Below are 23,291 nucleotides of genomic sequence, written 5' to 3'. Positions count from 1 at the left end.
TTGATTTTAAATTTTTAGATTCTGGAACTGTGAGGATTAAGTATCAGATCATCCAGTTTGTAGTTTTTTGTTTTTTTTTTTGTTTTTTTTTTTTTTTTTTGTTGTTGTTATTGAAGCCCTAGCAAGATACAGTGTTTAACTACTTGCCAAATGAGAAGGTAATCATTTCTGAGATTAAGTGTTGACAAGCCTTATTTAATCAATTTATGTCCTTCATTTCTCACTAAAGTGCTCTTTCTGAGTCACTGTGACTTGTGATATAACTGAGTTTTTCCCCAGGAAATCAGAACTACCACACAGACACATAATTTGGCTTGTAAGATGATTTTCAGTTTCTCTGGAGCAAAGATGCTATAAAAGCCTAAGGCAATATAATTATGATCAATTTTAGAACTAGGATATTAACGATTATGGTTTTTTCTGAAAACTGTCTCAGAAAAACTTTTTAATGATCTGATTATTTTTATGATATGTGGAATCTCTTCTAAGAGGCATGTTTTAATCAGAGATAAAATGTGGAAAACAGTTAATTTTATCATTGAAGAACCCCTTCTAATCCTGAAGCAATGGGTTTAATGTTCAAATTTGAATATTTAATATTTTGTTATAAAATTAAAAAGGAAAGTGACTTTTTTATGTAAGGAAAATGATCCCTAAACTGTTTCCCTGTTCTCTCTCCTTTTCTAAGAAGGAGACATTGGATAGGAAACATCTAGTAGAATATAAATATTACTCAAAGGAAGGCTGCTTAGTAGTTTCTAAAAACACATGCTATAGGGCCACACTTTCATAAAGCTTATTTTACTGAATCTGCTATGGAATGGTGATGAAACCAATGCAGTTGAAATGCTTGAATAACCTTAGTCAAATAAAGGTTATAAAAATGCTCACTCCATAGAAATAACTGCTCTGAGAAATCTAAATGTCAGAAATACGGGTCTGTCAATAGTCAAATCCTATTCATACAAGCTATTCGAGATGATAGGATAGGGGATTTCACTGTTCCATGTAATCCTGATATCCTCAAAGCCTAGAGTAGACTCAGGACTCATTTAGCAACATGGCTTCTTTCTCCCAGCTTCTAGCACATATACCAAAGCTGATTCCACCTGATAATAAATATCAAGTAAGTTCTTAGAGATCTTATCAAGTAAGTGCTTAGAGAACTAATTTTCCTCTTTTCTTACCTCATGAGCTGCTAAGGATATAATTTTTATCTCTGGAATGCTCAATAAGATGACTGCTCTTCTGGCTAGTAAAAGGTGAAATGTTGAGCAATATGAAGGGTCTAGAACGGAAGAAATTCAACCTTTCATTGTGTCAGAACTGTAAATGCCCAGAGAAAAAGTTTAGTAGTTGCTGATGACTGCCATGTTTCTCACATAAAGCTTAAGGTCTTCTACAATTTTAATCCTACCTGGACAAATAATTCAGAGGATGGTAATGTTTTGCACAAAGCAATACTTTGAAAACTTCAATAATGAATAAACTTCAGAAATCTGTTTCTGTTGAACTCAATTTCAGTTTCCTTTCCTATCATAGAAGAGTAGAATACTTGTCCCCTGCTATAGCTATACCAGCTTCATCAGCTGTTTCTAAAACCTTGTGAGTTTCTTAGAAGAAACATATTTTATAAAGTATTAGTTGTGTTTATCTAATTGCTTGCATTTTTGAAATATTGGCATGGATACCTTAATGTTCTTTTCAGAAATGCATAAAGGAGTTTTGAGCTCATTCAGAAGTCCTTTGAAAGACTCTATAGAAAGTGGGCCTCAGCGGTTGAGCGCTGGGTTGCGAAGATGCCCGCAGCCTCTGCAGCGCCGGTTCGATCCCCGGCTGATTCCCGGCCAACGGAGGAGGGTCCCACATGGTGCGCAGACCTCTCCTGATGCCTGCTGCTCCCCTCAGCAGTGTGCTTCAGTCCTTCTGCCTGCTCTGCTCCCCGCTCTGGCTCTGGTGAATTCTCTCACCCTCCTGTGCTTCTGCCTGTACCCAGTGCTTGTATAAATAAATAAACAAACAAACAAATAAATCTTAAAAAAAAAAAAAACACTATAGAAAGTGTCAGCCTATATTCCCGATAATTAAAGATGCAAGAATATGGAATACTAAATTGTAATTTTTATTTCAAAACCTGCTTGGATATTCAATAAAAGTAGTCATGTCTCTGATTAATGATTATATACTCTAAAATACCCTTCCTCATATACACACTCTTATGATATGATCAGGGTGAAGAGGAAAATATCTTCCCCTCTGTGTTTTTCTTGGGCAATGAGTAATCAAAGCAACATCGGATGTGTTAGCAAAGGAAAAATAAATTTAATAACACATATATGGAGAATTTACTGAGTGTAAATTCTGAAGAAAGTTGGGACAGACCAGGGATCTATATCATATTTAAGGACTTGGGGCATGGAGAGAAAGAAGGAAGGGGAGATTTCACATTATAAGGAGAATATAATCTCATCTTTTTACTGTGAGAGTAAAATAAGAATTTCTCAGGTAGAGAGGACATGTTTTCCTATAAACTTGCACCTGGATGATATACCCCCAAATTATATTCTTTCAGATCACAAAATGGGGGAACAGTGAATGCTTCTTCCATTAAGAATAAGGCAAAGACTGATAAAAGAACAAAGCTTCTGTTAGCCTCTAGGGCCTTCAATGCACTTAAAATAATCTGAAGTCTTTAATTTTTTTTAAAGATTTATTTATTTTTATACAAGAACTGGGGTACAGGCCAGATATGCGGGAGGGTGAAAGCATTCACCAGAGACAGAGCGGGGAGCAGAACAGGCAGACAGACCGAAAGCACTGCTGAGGGGAGCAGCAGGTGCAACAGGAGAGGTCTGCCATGCCATGTGGGTTTCTCCCTGACCGACCAGGAATTGAACCCATGCTGCCGAGGCTGCAGACAGCTTCACAGCATTGTGTTCAACCCCCCATGCCACTGGGGAGGCCCAGCAATTAACCTTAATTCCCTACAGCAAGGTAACACTTACTGGGAAAGGTTATTTCTTGGCATATCGAGAAAAACCTTTCTTACCTTTTGGGGAGCCCAAGCGCAGAAAACATTATTGAACAGTCACAGCTTATCAAACAAATGGATGAAATTTTTTTTCTAAACAGAAAATACAGGTCTAGTTTTATCTCTCTCTCCTCCTTCTCTCTCTCTCTCCCCCTTTCTCATAAATATATATATATATATATATATATATATATATATATATATGCCAAGTTGAGGAAATACTGCATAAATACTCAGAGAAAGAAATTTAGGTCTTAGTTCTTACGTTTTCATAAATTTTCTGAAAGTAGCTGATGGCGATGTGAGAAATCCATCATTTTATATGAGCATTGTTTTACACAGAAGCTTTACATGGAAGTCCTTATCATTATTACTGAATATATTTACATTTAAAAAGTATTAATAAGTTGTGTTCATTTTTGGGGAGGTGGGGAATATGTCATACTCCCTTAATGAATATAAAGTTATAGCTATTGTGACACCACAGTGGTAGGATTATGATTCCTCCTGGGGTAAAAGCAGCAGGAGATGATTAATTCTTAAGGAAGAGTTGATTTCCATGAAAATGTCTTTAAGAAAAAGAAAGTAAAATAACACACATCAGAGTCAACAACTCATGGAAAGCTAATGATTTTGAAGCATTCAGTTTAGTATTTTTTTTCTAAACTGAAATAATATGTCATTACATCTTTTGCATTTCAGTGGGTTTGTGATTCAATGACAATGGGGCAATTTAGTCTGAAGACTACTGGGGCTAGGTAAAGGATTTCATTTATGCACATTTGGCTCAGGAAAAATAATGTGTCAACCCTAACATAAAATAATAGAAAATGAGTATCTCAAAAGAGCTGAATAAAGTTCATGCACATTATATCAGTCTTTTTGAAGTCATCTCAGTGAGGAACCACTCTAACTTCTATTTGTTTGACACTGAATCCATGGAATTTGGGAAATTTTCTGTAGATTTCATTTAAAATTTCAAGTTTATAAAGTCAGACATATTCTAAAATGTTTTATCTCCTTGCATGAGATTTTCTGGCTTGATGAGTTAAGGATGGATTATTTTCTGATTGTGAATCTGACTAAGTCTGCAAAATCATTGTCACAAAACAGTCATCTAATGGGTTTTCATGATTAATTTCAATCCCTAAACTACCCCACTATGTGTAATATCTACCGACATTTTGATGTGAGCTATTTGGACATATAGGGGTAGTAGGGAACTTTGGCCATGGTTTGCATTATTTTAACATGAAAGATACAATTCTGTCAAAATAGTTATGCTTGTTAAGCTTAAAATACATTGTTGTTTTGAGCAAATTTTAAATAATGAAATAAAAACACGCATGCAATTGACAGAATTGTGTCCCTCCAAATTCATATGTTGAAGCTCTAACACCCAATTTGATAATATTTGGAGAAAAGAGGTCTTTGAGAAGTAATTAGACTTAGATGAGGTCATGAGAGTGGAGTCTCCATGATAAGATTTGTTCCCTTATGACAGGAGACAGCAGAGAGTCTCATCAGAATCCAACCTGGCACTCTGGCCTGGGATTTACAGCCTGGAGAAACTTTGAGAAAATGAATTTTTGTTGTGTAGACATCTAGTTGGATTTTAACAGTGGAATTTTAATAGGACAATTCTTATAGAAAAAAGGAAATCCATCAGAAAACCTTGTCCATTTTTGATTGGTAAGCCATAATGCATTTTACTTGTAATGTGTTCAGTATTTTTCGTTTTAAAAATGAAGTCCAGGCATGCACTTATCGTTGCTTTCCAGATTTAAATTTTGTGTGTTGTTTGTAGAAAAACTAGTATCCTGAATGGATAATAACTGCTAATTGAAAAGCCCAAAAGATAAGGGGAAAATGGGCTTACAAGAACTATTACAAGATGACACATCCATTACTTTTGTTGGGGCACAAAAGATAATCCCTCACCCTTTGGGGTTCTTCAGGAACTGGATGAGTAATCAAAGCAGCATCAGGCAGGTTAGCAAAGGAAAACAATTTAATAATGTACAGGGGGGCATATAATGATTTTGCAAGTCCCATCAGTGGTTAAGGACAAAGGGTATTATTGAATTTAATGTGGAGGGGCCTAGGGAACTAGGAGAGGGTAGTGGAGTGACTTCACATGACAAGAAGGGGACAACTTCATTTTTTACAAGGAGAGTAAAGGTATGATTCTCAGATTGAGAGGACATGTTTAAGGATAAACCTTCACCTGGGTGATACCCCTCTAAACTAAATTCTTCTAGGTAAATAAAAGGGATGCAGTGATTGCTGCTTTGATTAGGAAAGGGCAAAGGCTTAGGGAGTGACACTCTCCTCTTTGATTAGAGAAAAAGGACTCTTGCAAGGGCAAAAAGCTTCTCCTCAGATTCCAGGGATTTTGCTGCTCAAAATGCTCTGCATGTCAGACTGGGGTGTTTTGAGACCATTCCTGAGAATCATGGGACAGTAAAGACATGGGACAGTAAAGACTTGTGGAAAGTGGGCTAGCTACTCACAGTGAAGGACAACTATTTACGAAGGGATATTCTGCCTCTCAATCACCCAGAACAGAAGTAATTTCTCCTGAGAAAGATATTAGATATCAAACTTACAAACACCAAAAGCCCCCCCCCTTTCTTTTTTAGGACAATGACAATGCAGCCATTAGAGAAATAGGAGAGGGATTTGACACAAGGAAATATAAATTGTAATTATATAATGATGGGTGTTACCTGGATTTATTGTGGTGATCATTTTGTAACAGACATATATTAAATCATCATGTTGTAAACCTGAAACTAATATAATGTTATATGCCAATGATACCTTAATTAAAAAATTAATGTTATTTGAGGTTTACTATCAAAAATGAAAATAATTGAGGAGAATATGCATATTTAGATTGCTCTTACTGATCACTTCTCATGACATAAATAAAGGAAAAGAATTATTTACATTCCTTGCAGAAGCACTAGTCTGCACTTAGGCAAAAACAACCAAGTCATGTAACTGAAGGCCTAGAGACAAATCTGACACAAGACACAGCTGGTCCCAGAAACGCACATAATATCTACATACGGGATGTCTGGATTGCCTCTTTCCATCTTGCAGCAGACTCTCCTACTGATGGATCAGGATGCCACTGGTAGACGTAATTCATTGTCTTTCCAGTTTGGCAACAATAGAGAAAAAGAATATTCTCCAATAATTCCATAAAAAATATGATGGACTCTGATCATCCCATTCTTTCATAGTTATGGGTGAGGCGAGGTGTGCTGAATGCTTAGGCTTATGTTAACGGGCCACTTCTGTGCCTGGGCTCAGCCTGGGCTTCAGTGTTTATTCCCACCACTAGAAAAACAAATTCACTTGCTAGAAGGGTAAAAGAGTGGGTGAAGGGGAAAGAATGCTAGATAATGCAAAATGAGTATATAGATCCACCTTAGCATGAAGATTAGGTGGCCACATTAACCTCTGAAATATCATCTCAATGATCATATCCCAAAAATCTTGGGGGGAAATGACAATTTAAGGCTTTCATTCAAATTGGCAGGGGGCCAATTTCTGGTTTGAGACAAAAGCAATTTTTATCTTGAAAGCAAGCGGATGATTTCTGTTTCTTTTTAAAAGCGCCTAAGGTGTGGAATCTTCTGAAGATTACTGTAGGTTATTTCTTGTGGTTTATCCATATTAGGTATATCAATTTATCTGGGATTATTATGATGAGATTGTTTTCATGAATTATCATCATTTGTCTTGCCTCTCAAAATGTATTTTCATTCAGTTAATATATACTTGTAGAAAACATTATGAAACATTGGATTGATAAAACATGTAAGTTAAAAGATGGATTTTTCACTTTTCGATATTATTTGCCAAATACTCTTTTCAGTAGAGTTTCTCAAAAATCCTGTTCACATGCACATTTTCTGGAATATTTAAAAAATAATAGCAAAGGTAATTTTAACTTTTAATGGGAAATTATATTCTTTTTTTAAAGATTTATTATTTATGCACATAAGAGCTGGGGTACAGGCAGACTTGTTGGGGGGTGAACGGACTCACCAGAGACAGAGTGGGGAACAGAACAGGCAGGTCGACCTAAGTACATGGCTGAGGGGAGCAGTGGGTGAGTCAGGAGAGGTCTGCTGCTCCATGTGGCTTGCTCCCTGGCTGGCCAGGGCATCAAACTTGTGCTGCAGAGGCTGTGGACAGCTTCATAGGTTGCGTCTTAATCCCCTGCGCCATCAGGGAGGCCTGGAAATTATGTTCTTAATATAATTTTTGAATAACATTTTTATAATAACATTGATGTATATACTCCCTCTCTTTTTCTATTGCTTTAATTCTTGAAGAAAAAATATAGTGTTAGAGCCCTCCACAAACCACACAACATGGTGAATTGCAAAATTCATAATTAATGCTTTCATATAATAAGGATGCAATATTTTATACTTGATCTTAGCCAAAAGGCCAAGAAGCGGTGGATGCAATATTTTATTTATACTATTCTAGAATATAGGTGTCTTCTTTTAGCATCCTGGAAGAGATAGTATTACCAATGTCCCAGAGGAATAATAATGGAAAAGTGCATTTGGCAGTTTTCTCATCTAATTAATAAGACATGATGAGGTTAAGTGACTTCTTTCAGGAGACTTATGATTTATGCTTCAATGCATAACCTTTGGAACCACTTTGGAGCCACTAAATAAGCCGTCCCTCATTTCACTTTGTGGGCCAGGGTCACTTGGCCTCTCAGCCAGATTTGTACTTCCTATGAGCCTGATTCTGGCTGTCTGGTAATCAAAGTAATTTGAATGCAATGAAAAGGAATGGAATTAAACAGTAAGCATGCAAGGTACTGACACATATCCTAGCTTCTAGTCCTAATTCTGCAATTCCAACTTTCAAGAAGCATAGCCCATGTCAAATTGCTCAGTAATATTTACTTCTCATTTTTTCCGCCATATCAATAACTAGCTCTTGTCACCTTCAAAGCACTTCACAAACATTAAGTAATCTCAGATTACACACTCTGTTCTTTGCGTTTATTTTGACCAGCTGTCAGAGAAGGCAATTTATTTCCCCACCACTGTTTTATTCCTCTTGGCTCTGTGTAGGTTCTGCAGTAAATTTGAATGGAATATGAAAGGTACAACTTAGTGTGTTTCCATAACAAAGGCAACACATCATTTGCTTAAAGGAGGATAACCTTCAGATTACTTTCAATTGTTGCAGCTGAATACTCAGAATATATTTTGATCATCTTTAAATCTTGATTAACTGAAAATTTTGAGTGTGAAGACAAAGAAAATAGGGAAAAAAATTAAAATCCTTTTGTATTAAGCATCATTTCATTCAAAATATTATATCATAAATATTATATCATAAATTATATCATAAATTATAAATCAAAATATTATATTAAAATATTATATCATAAATATTATATCATAAATTATATCATAAATGTTGGTAGGATTGCAACATAAAATAATATATAAAAATCACATTAATATCAATTATCTAAACATGTGAAATTCATATTTAAACTTATATTCCTGAACTTACATAGATTCTGATTTCTGATAAAAAGGAAAGCTAGACATTCATGTTCCTTTTTCACTTTTCCTGCCTTTAAAAATGTGATCAGGGGCCTCCCTGATGGTGCAGGTGTTAAAGTCTCAGTGCTATCAAGCTATTTCCAGCTACTGCACATGAATTCGATTGCTGGCCAGGGAGCGAACCTACATGGCGAAGCAGACCTCTCCTGCTTCCCCTGCTGCTCCCCTCAGCAGTGTATCTTGGTAGATCTTCCTATTCTGCTCCTCACTCTGTCTCTGGTGAATCCTTTCACCCTCCCCACCTCTGGCCTATACCACAGTTCTTGTATGTGTAAATAAATAAAATAAATCAGGAGTCAACTAATTTGTATCCCGTGTCAGTAAATTTACTTTTTTCAGTTTCAAAATACCAAACAGTGTGCTTGGTATTGTCTCAGAAATATTCTCTAATGCATAGTTCATTGAAGTAAATCTGAAGTGTAAAAGCAGTTCTTCTGTGTTCTATATAGTGATGGTAAGAAGGCTTCCAGAGGTTAAAAAACTGGAGATTAGCAACATATCAACTTTCAGGTAGGCTTCTCCTAAACACTTATAATTCACTTACTCTCCTGCAAATCATTATTCTGAAGGTTGGATTCACTTGTAGCCTCACTTGGGTCTTAAATTGCATTTCAAAGCACTCCTATCATTCATCCATTTTCAGAACTGCCATTAGAAATGATGGGAATTTGGCATGAAAATCGATGAGAGGATATGATATGAGTCCTTTCTAATTTTTCCTTCTTTGAGCACCATCTCAAGTATGGTCTGTGAAATCTGTTTTTTAAAGGTATTTTTCCATCTTGCTATCATTTCAAGTAAATTGAGTTCATGAACTTGGGGTATGTATTCACATAGCTTTTCAGGAAAGAAAAGACATTCATTGTCATTGTTAATTTCTACCTATAAGAAATTATTTTAGCACTGATGCACCTCATCAGCTTCTAGATCTTAAAAATACGGGCCTAGATGTACCATTTTCATCTAAAAATAATTGTGAGTTATGTTTGGTTATTATTAACACTTGGTAATATGTACACTTAAATATTTTATTTTCTTCCCCTATGTTAGTCAGATAATTTGTTATTTATCTTATTTTTCTCAAAAGGATAGTACCATTTTATGAATAAAGAAAAAAATAAGGTTTAATTAGCTAGAGTACTTAATTTTACATACAAAATTAAAAAAGTTTTCATATCTTTCCCCAGCATCTAAAAATTGTTTTCTGAACTGGATTAAGGGTTTGTATTCTAAGTTCCATTTGAAGGGTTCTTCATGTCTGTTTGAAGATTCAAACTCTTTCTAGTTTGAAAAATTTATATTATAATGAAATAACATTATAGATCATCCCTCTTAATTTTCTTAATGGGGCAAGATAGCCTCCATTACTATGAATAAATTAGAATATATGTCCCTCTTTCCCTGTAGCATAAGAAATAATAATTGACAAGGAAATTTTGGAGGGCATGATGGAGTCCTTTTTTGTTTCCCTGAAATTATCTTAGCCAAATATGCATGCTTACTAAATGGAAATGAATTTCCACATTTGAAGGAAATTCCCTTGACCTTTATTTCTAAGGTTAATCCTACCCTTCTACTTTCCCTTATAATGAGGGTAGTGGCCACAGTCATCATCATGTAGTAGCGCTGGAGTGGTGGTGATAGTAACAATGATATGCTAATGGTTATAAAAATTATAATGATGTAGTTTAGCTGTTATTGTGTAGGCATTTGTTGAATAAATCTGTGTAGCAGAAAATATTCCCATCTGTTGACATGAGTTATTTCTCCTCCATCATAAAGCGAAATTGAGTCTTATCAACCTCATTCCTGAGATCCAGATGCTTCCCACTCACAGTGGTATAGTCGTGAGGTGTAGTTGTGACCTTCTAGCCATTCAGCTAAGGCAGAGGGAGCTAGGAGCTAATACTGATTTTTCTTGTCCATAAAAATGATGGTATAACATTTTTACATTACTTTGTCCATAACAAAGACCCAATTAAAGAAGGTAAGACAAGAGTCTGAAAGGTTGAAAGGAGTCCTTTCACTATACTCTGAAGTTTTCGAACAGTACAAAGAATTCCTCTCAGCTTTTAAAAGATGAAAAACCTTTCAGAAATTATTTATTTAACACATTCTAAGAATAAATATGAGTTAGGTGAAATTTATTTTGTGAAAAACGTTAAAGAGGTTTGAAAATTTGAGTTTGCTTGTTTATTTGGAAATGTAAGTTTAATGATAAATAGTGAAATTGAAAATGTGTGATAATCAGAATATGAGTAATCAAAATTTTATTTTTGTGATGTTTATTAAATTATTATAGACAATGTGGTCCATATCTTAAATATATGAAATATTATTAAGTTGTGATTTGGGCAAAAATATTTATTATTAAGAATGTAAATTTCTTTTTAGTATTGAATTATTTGTTACATATTAATTTATGATCGGAAATACAAATCTCTTACATTTTCTGATAGGTCTTGAAATCTTAAATATAAAATGAAATATTTATTTCATAATCTATTTTCTTCTAGGTTAAAGTTTCTGTGAATCAAGGGTTCTCAATATAATGAGATAATGCTTCATTTCCACTGGGCTGGTGAGGGGACATATTTCTTACGTCAGTGATTTTATAGGAGAAAAATGTACAGTAAAGTTTACAAGATAGAAATTACAAGGCAAAAATAAACATATAAAGCTCATATCTAGTAATTATAAATGCAAATGAAGCTAATTTTTTCTTCTATATTCCTGCAAATATTCTGTGCACTGATAATACTTGGTATGGTAAAGGAAACAGACTATTGACTTATAAAATTTTCAAAAATAATGGTAAATTCAAAAATATACATTTTCTCAAAAGTTATAAAAGCAATTATTTGTCCCACAAATTCTATATTTTTTTCTAATTAAATAATTGTTAATGGGTGCTGAGAAAATTTCTGCTTTTGACTGCATTATTCAAACCACAAAATAACAGGTCATATAGCCACTTAACTTTTTTTAAGGAATGCATAATGGCAATTATTATATGTTGCCTAATAAAAAACATAAAGGACAATGTGATGATGATTTATCAAAAACAAATAAAGCATTTATATATATTATGTATGCACAAAAATTATGTATAAATAGAAAAACATATCAACAGTAGTTTCTGGGTGGTGAAATTACAAATGATCACCTATTCATTTATTTTGCTATTTTTTATATTTTTGAATTTTATTTCATAAATATGTACTCTTTTAGGAATAAAAATTTACTGAATATAATAAGATTTTTCAACATTATTCTTTCGAACTTCTATACCCATGCACCAATAAAGCAATGAATAACTGTACTTGAAGGGTCAATTATGTAGTTAAACTATGATATCCAGAGGAATTTCATACATTCAAGCTATTTGATCAAGGATTTTGATTCTCCCTTTGGGGTAGATATTTTTGCTTACATTCAGAACTGACATATCAGCTTAAACAAAGGCAAAAGGTGGCAAAAAAAAAAACCCCAGTGCTCTGGGTGTGGTGGTAAGGAAGGTGGTGGTGGTGGTAAGGAAGAAGCAAGAAACTTCACCCATAACTCCCAGTTCTCTGGGGGTGGTGGTAAGGAAGGTGGTGGTGGTGGTAAGGAAGAAGCAAAAGTGAATGGAGATGTTAACAATATCTGTGGCCTGGATGATATGGAGCTTGGGAGATTAGGAAGGTTGATTATGAAAAAACTTGGATTTAGGATGGAGGATAAGTTCTGAGGAAGATATAATATAGCAGCAAGGGGAGATATATGGTCTCTCTCTAAGGTGTATTGTATACAGAAAATGGGTAACAATTTATGTATGTAGTCTGTGTTTTTAGCCATCAATATTTGATGTGAATTTCTAAATGGTAATTCTTCTTTCTGAATTTGTCATTATTTTGTCAGGCAATGCATCTACTACCACAACTGTGATAGACAACAAGAATGGATCTGTGCCCAAGTCCCCTGGAAAAATGCTGAAGAGGACAGTCACAGAAGACATAGTGACAACCTTCAGCTCCCCAGCAGCCTGGCTTCTAGTCATCGCTCTGATAATCACGTGGTCAGCTGTTGCTGTTGTGATGTTTGATTTAGTTGATTACAAAAACTTTTCAGGTAAGATCCATGAAATTTGATTTTTAAATGGAAAGAAACAGTGCTTTCTTTACTTCTGTCTCTATACCTCTTCACCTCATCTTAGTTTGAGAAATAATGTACCTCATTTGAACATGCTTGAAAGATATTGAAGTTGTTTGCTACTTCACATTTCCTATTCATGCTCCTTCTTTGTTAAACTCGTTGATTCCAAAATGAGATTGAGTTGCTTATTTGTAGATGTGAACAAAGGTTGACTGTTCCAATTTCATAAAGATAATGATTAAAAAGCTTGAATGGAAATTTAGTTTGAAAACTAGGACTTTATACCAAACATAATAAAGGATAATTTGTAGGTTTTACACTTGGCAATATAAAACAACCAAACCAAAATAAATCTTTTGGACACATGGAAAATCACATAATTTTATAGCCTTTTACCATCTGCTTCAAGCTTCCTTTCCAGAGTACTTTGCTCCTCCCACAAAAGCATCCTATTTTGAGTTCCTGAAAATAGAGTGTTAAGAGAATTTTCCTAGAATTACTTGTAATGAGATACTACATCTTGAGTGTCCATGTGTTCTTATGGATGTGGGGTAAAATAGGAATAAACAAGTGAGGAAAGATACATTTTTCATTATGGTGTATTCATTCTCTGAGTATATATTTCATCTATCTCCTTGTTCAAGGTCTTTGTTTATTTTTTAAAATTATATTTGTCTATTTCCACATCTGACATGCTCTATTGACTGTGAGTTCCTTCAGGGAAGAAATTAGTCAGGTGCTCAATAAATATTAAATGAATAGAATGTATTTATGCTTATCGCTTTTTACCACAAGCAAAAACATTTCATTAACCTTTCACTGTGCTTTTTCATATTTGTACCCCCTCCCATTTTCTTTCTCTGGTAGGTGTAGAATCAGTAGGACCCAGGAAATACATAAATTGTGAGCTGCATTCTACGTATACAGGGATTTTCTATTTTTCATTGTAATACTTTATACATTCAACAATTATTCACAAACCATTATATATGCCAGTAAATAGCTATGTTGAAAGAAATAGAAGTCTAATATCACAAAGTCATAAGGCTGAGGCACTTGGGTTCATTGATACAGGTGTGGTTGGTATGGTCTGCTGTACAGTGGCAGCTGGGCTACAATGAGCATCACCTAACAGGTAGGCTAATCAACCAAGGTATAAAGGGCTATTTATCCAGAGTCATAAATCTATAGTCTAAATAGGGTAGACAGGGCCTGCCTAGTGGTGCAAGGGATTAAGCACAGCACTATGAAGCTATCTGCAGCCTCTGCAGCACATCTCGATCCCTGGCCTGCCAAGGAACTATCCACATGGTACAGCAGACCTCTTGTCATGACCGCTGCTCCCCTTAGCAGTGTATTTCAGTTAGTCTCTCTGTTCTGCTCCCCATTCTTTCTCTGGTGAGCCCTCCCACCCACCACACCTCTGGCCTATATGCCAGTTCTTGTATGCATAAATAAATAAATCTTAAAATAAATAGGCTAGACATTGAGCCTTTACATATTGTGCTAAATAGTATATACTCTTAAGTATTTTCTATATTGTAAAATGTGACCTCTTAAAGAATATACAATGGGAATGACTGTATAAAAGTATGACCCAGAATTTCAACTGAAAAATATTTGGTTACATTACCCTAATTAATTTCATTTCCCTTGAGCCTATATTTACGGTGGCATTTCATTTATTCCTTTTTTTAAATATCATTTATTTAAATTTTACAACCAAATAATCGCAAAATATAGACTTGTATTTTTACAAGGGGTATATTTCAGAAGATGTAAATCTAATATTTGTAAAGTTAAAACTTTAATAAGTATACTACAGGTTATTTTGAGTATGTTCTTAATTTATAAAATGAGCAACTTCCTATAGACTTTCAGATTAGATACTTAGATGTAAGAAACACATTGTGCTTTGGAGCTTCCCTGGGCCACTGTAATTAAGAGTTAAGGATTTTTTTTTTAAGATTTTTATTTACTTATTTACACAAGAACCGGGGTATAGGCCAGATTCGCGGGAGGGTGAGAGGATTCACCAGAGACAGAGTGAGGAACAGAACAGGCAGACTGACTGAAATACACTGCTGAGGGGAGCAGTGGGCCAGACAGGAGAGGTCTGCCGCACCATGTGGGACCCTCGCCGACCGGCAGGGATTGAACCTGCACTGCAGAGGCTGCAGACAGCTTCACAGTGCTGCGCTCAACCGCCTGCGCCACCAGGGGAGGCCCTAACGATAATGTTTTGTTATTGTTCTTTCACTGTTAGGGGGAAAATAAACCCCTCCATATTACTACTACTTCATTTCTTTCAAGTAGTAATTATTAAAAACACCTTCCATGAGAGAGATCACCTCTAGTTTTTTATATTTATTAATGAACTACCTAAATATTCATGCCTACAAACAAAAACCTGCAAGTCATCTTTTAAATCTGCTTGGCACCTGATCAGTCACCATATTCTCCGCTGGCTAAACCACAGATATCTCTTAAATTTGCCTTCTCTTATTACTATGGTCTCCATTACCTCACCCCAGACCCTGAGTCTTTTGAGGGGATGAATACAATTTCTTTTTGTTCCTCTCATCCAATCTCTCCCCTTTAACAGTGCTGCAAGGTGTCTTCATTAAACACAATATCATCAAGTATTTCCTATTGCCTAAGGACAATTTTCTTGGCATGAAATTCAAGTTCTTGACTTAGCGCTTTATTTTCAATTTATTAGTCAGCTCATGTATCCTGTTTTCCAGTGATAGTTCCGACAGTTCTTGCCTGCTTCTCTTCCCTGTGAAAATATATTCTCATTTCCTGCTGCCTTTGTTTAAACTGTTACCCCATATGCCCCCTAGGATAGCAGGAAGTATAGTAAAATAGTTGAGAATGTGATTTCTCTGGCGCTGATTTCTCTGATATTAAATCGAGACCTAACTGCTGCTAGCTGATGTTAGAAAAATCACTTAACCTCTCTTTGTCTCAGTTTCATTATCTATAAGATGTGGATAGTAGTACCTGTGAAATAAGACTATTGAGAAAATTATAAGAGGAATATATTTTAAGGACTTAGAACAAAATCTGGTTTATCGTGAGTACTGTATAAGTATTAAGATCACTAGGAGAGACTCATTTTCTATCTATAGAACTGTTATTCATCCTGTAAATCCTACCGTTCATTTTGAAACATTTTTCAACTTCCTAAAAAGAATTTGCTACCTTACTTTCAATCCATTATTATCTTATGGGTCCTTGTAGTAAAAACAGTTAAAATATTATATTCTAATATCTGTTTACTTGTCCATCTCACTTAGAAGAATATTTTGTAAAGATTATCTATTGAAGTTTAATAACCTTAAAACTAAGTTTCTTAAAACATCAATAACTATAATTTCATACAATTTCTGAGATAGGAATTTGGAATGGCTTAGCTGGGTGGTTCTTGAGATATATCTTGACGTTGCAGTAAAGACATTGGCTGGGGCTGCAGACTTTTGAAAGATTTTCTATTGTGGTGGAATCATGGCAAGATGCTCACTCAGATGATGCCAGATTAGTGCTGGTGTGTCCTCCCAACATTCAGGAAGACACTTCTTCCCTCAGAGCAAGTGATCCAAGAAAGAGCAAGGCTTGACCCACAATGCCTGTTTTGACCTAGACTTAAAAGACACAGTCATTTCTGCAAAGTCCATGTGGTTACAATGGCCAGACCTGTTTATTGTTGGGAAAACTACAGGAGGGTATGAATACCAGCAGGCAAGGACCATTGGTGTCCATTTTGGAGACTGACTATGACATATTTCACTCTCAAAAATTATGTTTCTCAGTTACACATATTTAAAGACATGTTTATATATAAGGGATTGCCATGTTATACTTCAGTTGACTAAGAGGTATTATAATTATAGCAGATGCAAGGAGAAACATGTGTTGAGATGACTAGCACTATGATACCTTATCTAGGAAGACAAATGTTCACCAAAAGATTCTAAGTCAAAAAAATTCACAAACCTAAAATTTTAAAAGACAAGTATATAAATTCTTCATATATGGAGCTTAATAATTTTAATTAATAACATTTAAATGATCAATTTCTGGAACTAAAAGAATATAAGTTCAAGTACTTGTTACAATTATAACATAAGACTTTTGACTCATATTAACTGGCTGGATGGGATATATCCACCTAGTAAATTTCTATTTTTTTTTCTGTTTAGTAGGTTGTAACTTGCCTTTGTTATGTTAATTCTCCAAGGGAGAAAAATTGCTTCAAATATTTTCAAAACATGGTACTCATGTTTTTAATATTATTATTAGTTGATACATTTTGAACATTTATTTTGTATATATTTATTGTTTTATTATTATGATATGATGAGTCTTTTGTACTATACAATTGTCTTTGAAATATACACTGTTAACATTTTACAAAGACTGTTGGTAGAGGAAAGCATACTGGAATAACTTGAAGGTCAGACAGGGCAACTGTCCTTGGGCTCTAAATTACTCTCTAATGCTTTAGAGAAGGAGATAAACACTTCAAATGCATTAAGTATTGTATATAGAGAAGTGAAAAATCTATTTTCATAAGCAAGTACTCTACTGTGTTAGAATGATTCTTCTCTGGGCAACCTTCACAATTCCTTATTTTTTTAATTCAATAATATTGACCCAGATATAATATATTTGTGAGCAATTGTGGAATTAGCTTTTATGGCCTTTCACAAGACTTGGGTTCATGCTATTACTCTATAACCTACAAGCTGACATTGCTAAGAATTTATATTTGCATGTGTGTGAAATGGTGATAGCACTTTGCTTTCCGGTCTACAAAATCTGTGACTTTTATACTTACATCAAATAAGACAAATTTTAGGACACCAAACAAAAAATCCCAACCAAAAAATATATTTTACCTACTCTCATTTCTTACAAAATATAATGTCAATATTCAAACAATGCCATGGTGGATTTGTCAGTTTGAGCAAAGTAGAATAACTATGAGCAATGTAGAATAACGGATTTATCATATGGCAGATGCATTCCTATTAGCTGATTAATTCATCTATATAAGGCTGTTGCAATGTGTTGGGGTGGGTTGTAAGTCAGCAGAATGGAAGTTGGCATAAAAAGGGGGGTAAATAATTTTTTTAATTTTTTAAAGATTTATTTATTTATGCATACAAGAACTGGGGTACAGGCCAGAGGTGTGGGGCATGAGAGGATTCACCAGAGACAGAGTGAGGAACAGAACAGGCACATTGACTGACGTACACTGCTGAGGGGAGCAGCAGGTGAGTCAGGAGAGGTCTGCTGCGTCATGTGGGTTGCTCCCTGGCAGGCCGGGGATCTAACTCCTGCTACAGAGGCTGTGGACAACTTCATAGGTTGTCTTAACCCCTTGTGTCTCCAGGGAGGCCCCTAAGGGGGAAATTTTGTCCTTTATTCTTCTACATTCTTAACTAAGGTCCTTTTAACAAAAAACAATTTAACAAGAGAAAAGCATTCAAATGTATTTAATATAAGCTTTATGTGGTAACAGGATTCTTCATAGGAAGTGAAGATGATCACCAGCAGTTAAATCTGAGTGTTTTACTACTATCTTTGATGAAGAGTACAAAGTGGAGGGAAATTGTATATAGATAAAAAGGGGTATGAACTAAGTATAATAAAGTGGAGGAAACAACAAAGCTTGCTCATTCAGATTCCTTTGGGTGTTGGAAATAAGATTATTCCCTTTTTGGGCTTCCCTGGTGGTGCAAGGGGTTAAGCATGGCACTGTGAAGCTATCTGCAGCCTTGAGTTTGATCCCACCAGCCAGGGAGTTACCCACATGGCATAGCAGACCTCTCCTGTCTCACCTGCTGCTCCCCTCAGCAGTGTGTTTCAGTCAGTCTGCCTGTTCTGTTTCCCACTCTGTCTCTGGTGAACCTTCTCACCCACCAGCATCTCTAGCCTGCACCCCAGTTCTTGTATGCGTAAAATAAATCTTAAAAAAAAAAAGAATTCACTTATTTAAAAAAAAAAGATTATTCCCTTCTTCCTGGAATAGGGAGGTATAAGTAATATACCTCTAACATGAGGATTTTAAGACCTGAGAAAGGGGAAGATCAGAATGCCCTTATTGTACATACCATTTCCCAAATTCCTTGAGCTGAAAGCATCTAATATGCCAAGGAGCCATATTTTTGGATTTTTTGGAATTGCAAAGGGCAGAAGGAAACAAAGAACATAGTAAAGACTAAGAACAAAGTAGCAACCTCCTTTGTCTCTGATCACCTCAAATTATGATAACATGAGTCTTCTACCCAGGGAGCACACAAGGACTGGCCAGGATTTGGAAATGCTGAAAGATACATACTAGTGGTAACAGGAAGAAACTCTGTGGGCTTCTACCACAACTCAACAAGATCAACCAGAATATCTATCCAATAATGTGCAAAGGTGGTAATAGAAAATAAATAATGGCAATTACTTATTTCTTGCCATCAAAAGCTTGCACAAATTTCTCTTGTGCTCAACTATGACCTGAACCTCACATGTAAAAGAATTCTGGGAAATGTCCCAGCTTAGTGATTAAAGCCACCACATAAGATGATTATTTAATTTATCATCTCAAAACATCATACTTTCAAGAGTAAAATGAAAAGCAATTAATATTTACTGGTACAAACCAACAGACATTATCTTTTTTGACTTTAGTCCCTTTGTTGAAGATAAATGTCTTCAGAAATATCAAGTTGTCTGTGGGGTGGTCAAAGCAATGTTGCCTTCTTAGTAATTAAGGATAGGGGGCCGCATAAACCTCTGAATGCCTGGCCCCCAAACTTCTGACTCAGCCAGGAAGACTTTTCAGAAAATGAAGGGATGCCTTCATTCAGTAATGATTTCAGGACCTGAATTTGCAGGTGTTGGTTGATAATCCTTACAGACTTCTTTGCCTTATATGTAGGAGTCAACTTTATCTATCAACAAATAGGATTTCTAAAAAAATGTTGATTACAAACTTAGACATTAGTGATTTTCTTCTAAGTCAGAATGTACAGGAATAAGTTGTATCTAATCTCCTTTCTTGCCGAAGAGTAAGGGTGATTATTAGCAACCTTATTCATAAAAAGGAAAAATAATTTTAGGGTTGGACCAGAGGGTACGAAAGCACATTTGGTGATTTTTGCATGTATTCCACAAAAATACCTATTTCAAAAAAAATACCTATTTCAAAATAATTTTGTATAAAATAGAGAAGATAATCTATATAAAACATAGGTGCCTGGCATATAGAAGACACTCATTAAATGTAACTTGAACTTGAATCTTATTACCAGGAAGTAAGATTAGTAATTTGAGAAGAGATCTATCAAGGACATGATAGTAGCAAGCATCAATTTCTTATGAAAGTCTTGCATACATCTCCTGATGTGCCTTTTAGATAGATTTTCTAATGAGGTGTGCCATTTATCTACTGCTCTTGGAAATTAATTTCCCTGATTTCTTTTTTCCTCTGGCACTAAGCCCAGTTAAGCAGGTGCACTGTTTGTCAGGGTATGAGTTTAGAGGAGTAAAATAATTCAGAGAAGACCCAGAGTCAATCAGAATGTATAAATTTAATATTTAATAGTTATGTATGTATGTATATATATATATATATATGTCCCTCTGTGTGTATATAGAGATACTCATGACTGCATATGTGAATATGTTATTTTAGGAAATGTAGAAGATTGAGACACTAAATGCAACATTTCAGACTTTATCAGTTATCATGTGTTCTATTAATATTTCATGTGCTTCTTACTCTGATTCAAGTCATCACAAACCTCACATTTTCTGTTCAATGTCCCAGCACTGTTTGGTCCTCTTGATAACTAAACCTAAAAAGAATATATTTTGTTACCCAACTTCAGTTTTTAATTACTGTAATAATCCCAAATCTGAGTTCCTCTTCATTTGTATATTAAGCTTATAATATAATGGTCTAAGTAAGTCACTTAACTGGAGTACTTTTTAGGAATATTCTTATGTTACCACAAAATTAATTCAATATATCTTGGAAACAAATCTGTAGGAATCTATGAATCTAAAGAAAAATTGATTTCACATTCCCTATTTCATGTATAGTTTTGGAATTTTGTTTACATTTAAGATATTGTTAATGAGGAAAAAAATTAAAATTTCAATTATTATAACTTCCACACCATGTTTATGCATCAAAGTATATGATTCTACAATTTTTATACATATATTTGACATAGATAAAAGAAGCCAAAAGTTGTTTGTAAATTTGTTTTAGAATATAAAATGTCCTTTATTTGACATAGCTCCAGTTAGCTGGATATAGTCCCAGCTTATACATCTGTAACACAGGTTTGCCAGTGAAAAATTGGCTGATTGGGGTCATATTGAGAAAGAGGTAAAGTACATCTATTTGCATTCAGTAATATTCTTATTGCCTCTAAAATCAACAATTGAGGAACAGCAAATAATGGCTTAGAAGCATTGTCATGAAACCATTCAATAATGAAATCACTACACAATATTTTTTTAAAGATTTATTTATTTATTTATTTATTTATTTATTTATTTGTTTGTTTGTTTATTTATACAAGCACTGGGTACAGTCAGAAGCGTGGGAGGGTGAGAGAATTCACCAGAGCCAGAGCAGGGAGCAGAGCAGGCAGACTGACCAAGAAATAAACTGCTGAGGGGAGCAGCGGGTGCGGCGGGAGAGGTCTGTCGCGCCATGTGGGACCCACACTGGTGGCCGGGGATCGAATAGGTGCTGCAGAGGCTGCGGGCAGCTTCGCAACCCAGCGCTCAACCGCTGCGCCACCAGGGGAGGCCCAGTACACAATTTTTTTAAAAAAAAGATGTATTTATGCATACAAGAACTGGGATGCAGGCTAGAGGTGTGGGGGGTGAGAGGATTCACCAGAGACAGAATGGGGAACAGAACAGGCAGATCGACTGAAATAGACTGCTGAGGGGAGCAGTGGGTGAAACAGAAGAGGTCTGCTGCACCATGTGGGTAGCTCCCTGGCAGGGGATCGAACTTGTGCTGCGGTGGCTGCGGATAGCTTCATAGGTTGTGTCTTAACTCCTTGCACCACCAGGGAGGCCCTGAAATCACTACACAGTTTAGACTAATGATGCTTGTGTGTGTGTTTAATTGTGTTAAAGTTCCACCCAAGTGTATATTTCTAAAACTCTGAAGTTAGTGAATAATAAAGATAAATATGGAAAACTTTCAATTGAAAAAATATGAAAGAAAGCAAGAAGAAAATGCCAAAGCCTCAGATGTTGAATGGCAAGGATTGGAGCTACACTTGACTATTCAAATGTAGATTAGGAAAGTGACAGTCATTTCCTTGTGCAGTCAGTAAAACAATTAGCACACCAAAAGTTCTTTGAAATTAGGATCCCAGTTTTCCTTTGGTTTCAAAAGCATATAGACATCTAACATCTGCAAGTATTTTATTTTTTCAAAGTTATAAATCAATGGCTTTTATCTTTTGGAATCTTATGTACTTAAGAGCTTTGTGTCTGTCCTTTATTTTCATTTTTGAATGATTCTTACTAAAAGAGGGAGAAAGACTGATAGCTTAACCTAATATGGGTAGTATCCTGAGATCAGAGCAGGAAGAGAGAAATAGAAAAAGAAAATGACAATGGTTTGAGAAAACATGTTTATTTGGGATCTTAAAAGTTAAAATGTGGTATATTTTAATTTTTAATAAAGATTTATTTATTTGTGCATACAGAAACTGGGGTACAGGTCAGAGATGTGTGTGTGGGGGTAAATTGATTCACCAGAGACAGAGTGGAGAGCAGAACAGGCAGACTGTTTGAAATACACTGCTGAGGAGAGCAGCAGTTGAGTCAGGAGAGATCTGCTGTGCCATGTGGGTTGCTCCCTGGCTAGCTAGGGATCTAACTCGTGCTGCAGAGGCTGCGGATAGCTTCATAGCTTAACTCCTTGTGCCACCAGGGAGGCCCCATTCCACTTTTTTTTTTTAAGATTTATTTATTTATGTGTACAAGAGCCGAGGTATAGGCCAGAGATGTGGGGGGTGAGAGAATTCACCAGAGACAGAGTGGGGAACAGAACAGGCAGACTGACTGAAATTCACTGCTGAGGGGAGCAGCAGACACACAGGAGAGGTCTGCTGCACCATATGGGTTTCTCCCTGGCAGGGGATCAAACTTGTGCTGCAGAGGCTGTGGACAGCTTCATAGATTGTGTCTTAACCCCTTGTGTCACCAGGGAGGCCCCCCATTCCACTTTTTATATCCCTTCATTCTGTTCTGTATTCTTTATTTCATCTCCTGAACTCCTACCTTATTTTCCCTAAATTGTCATAGTGGCCACATTGTTTCTTTTGCTTCCATCTTGCCATTGTTTCCTTTCTCATTCTGAGAACAAATTATTGGAAATTGGAAATTATTATTGTATCATTATCTTGTTTAAAATTTTAGATGGCTTCCCTTAAACAAAGATATATGAAATAAATATAAGAGGT

The 23,291-nt window shown here is 35.4% G+C and overlaps 1 protein-coding gene across 4 annotated transcripts in view; it reads left to right on the top strand.

Moving 5' to 3' along the window:
* TRDN (triadin) overlaps positions 1 to 23,291 on the top strand; it is a 306,860-nt gene that overhangs the window by 35,297 nt on the left and 248,272 nt on the right. For all 4 annotated transcript variants that reach the window (XM_054697795.1, XM_054697794.1, XM_037518773.2 and 1 more), the window contains exon 2: positions 12,553 to 12,762. In XM_054697795.1, the coding sequence (XP_054553770.1) occupies positions 12,553 to 12,762 (210 nt within the window). The remainder of the gene's footprint in view (positions 1 to 12,552; positions 12,763 to 23,291) is intronic.

This window comes from Talpa occidentalis, unplaced genomic scaffold, assembly GCF_014898055.3.
Source record: "Talpa occidentalis isolate TD23 unplaced genomic scaffold, MPIMG_talOcc4v2.1 talOcc4.2, whole genome shotgun sequence".
NCBI classification, from domain to species: domain Eukaryota; kingdom Metazoa; phylum Chordata; class Mammalia; order Eulipotyphla; family Talpidae; genus Talpa; species Talpa occidentalis.
Note: the sequence above shows the minus strand (reverse complement) of the source record. Positions and strands in the feature narration are given on the sequence as shown.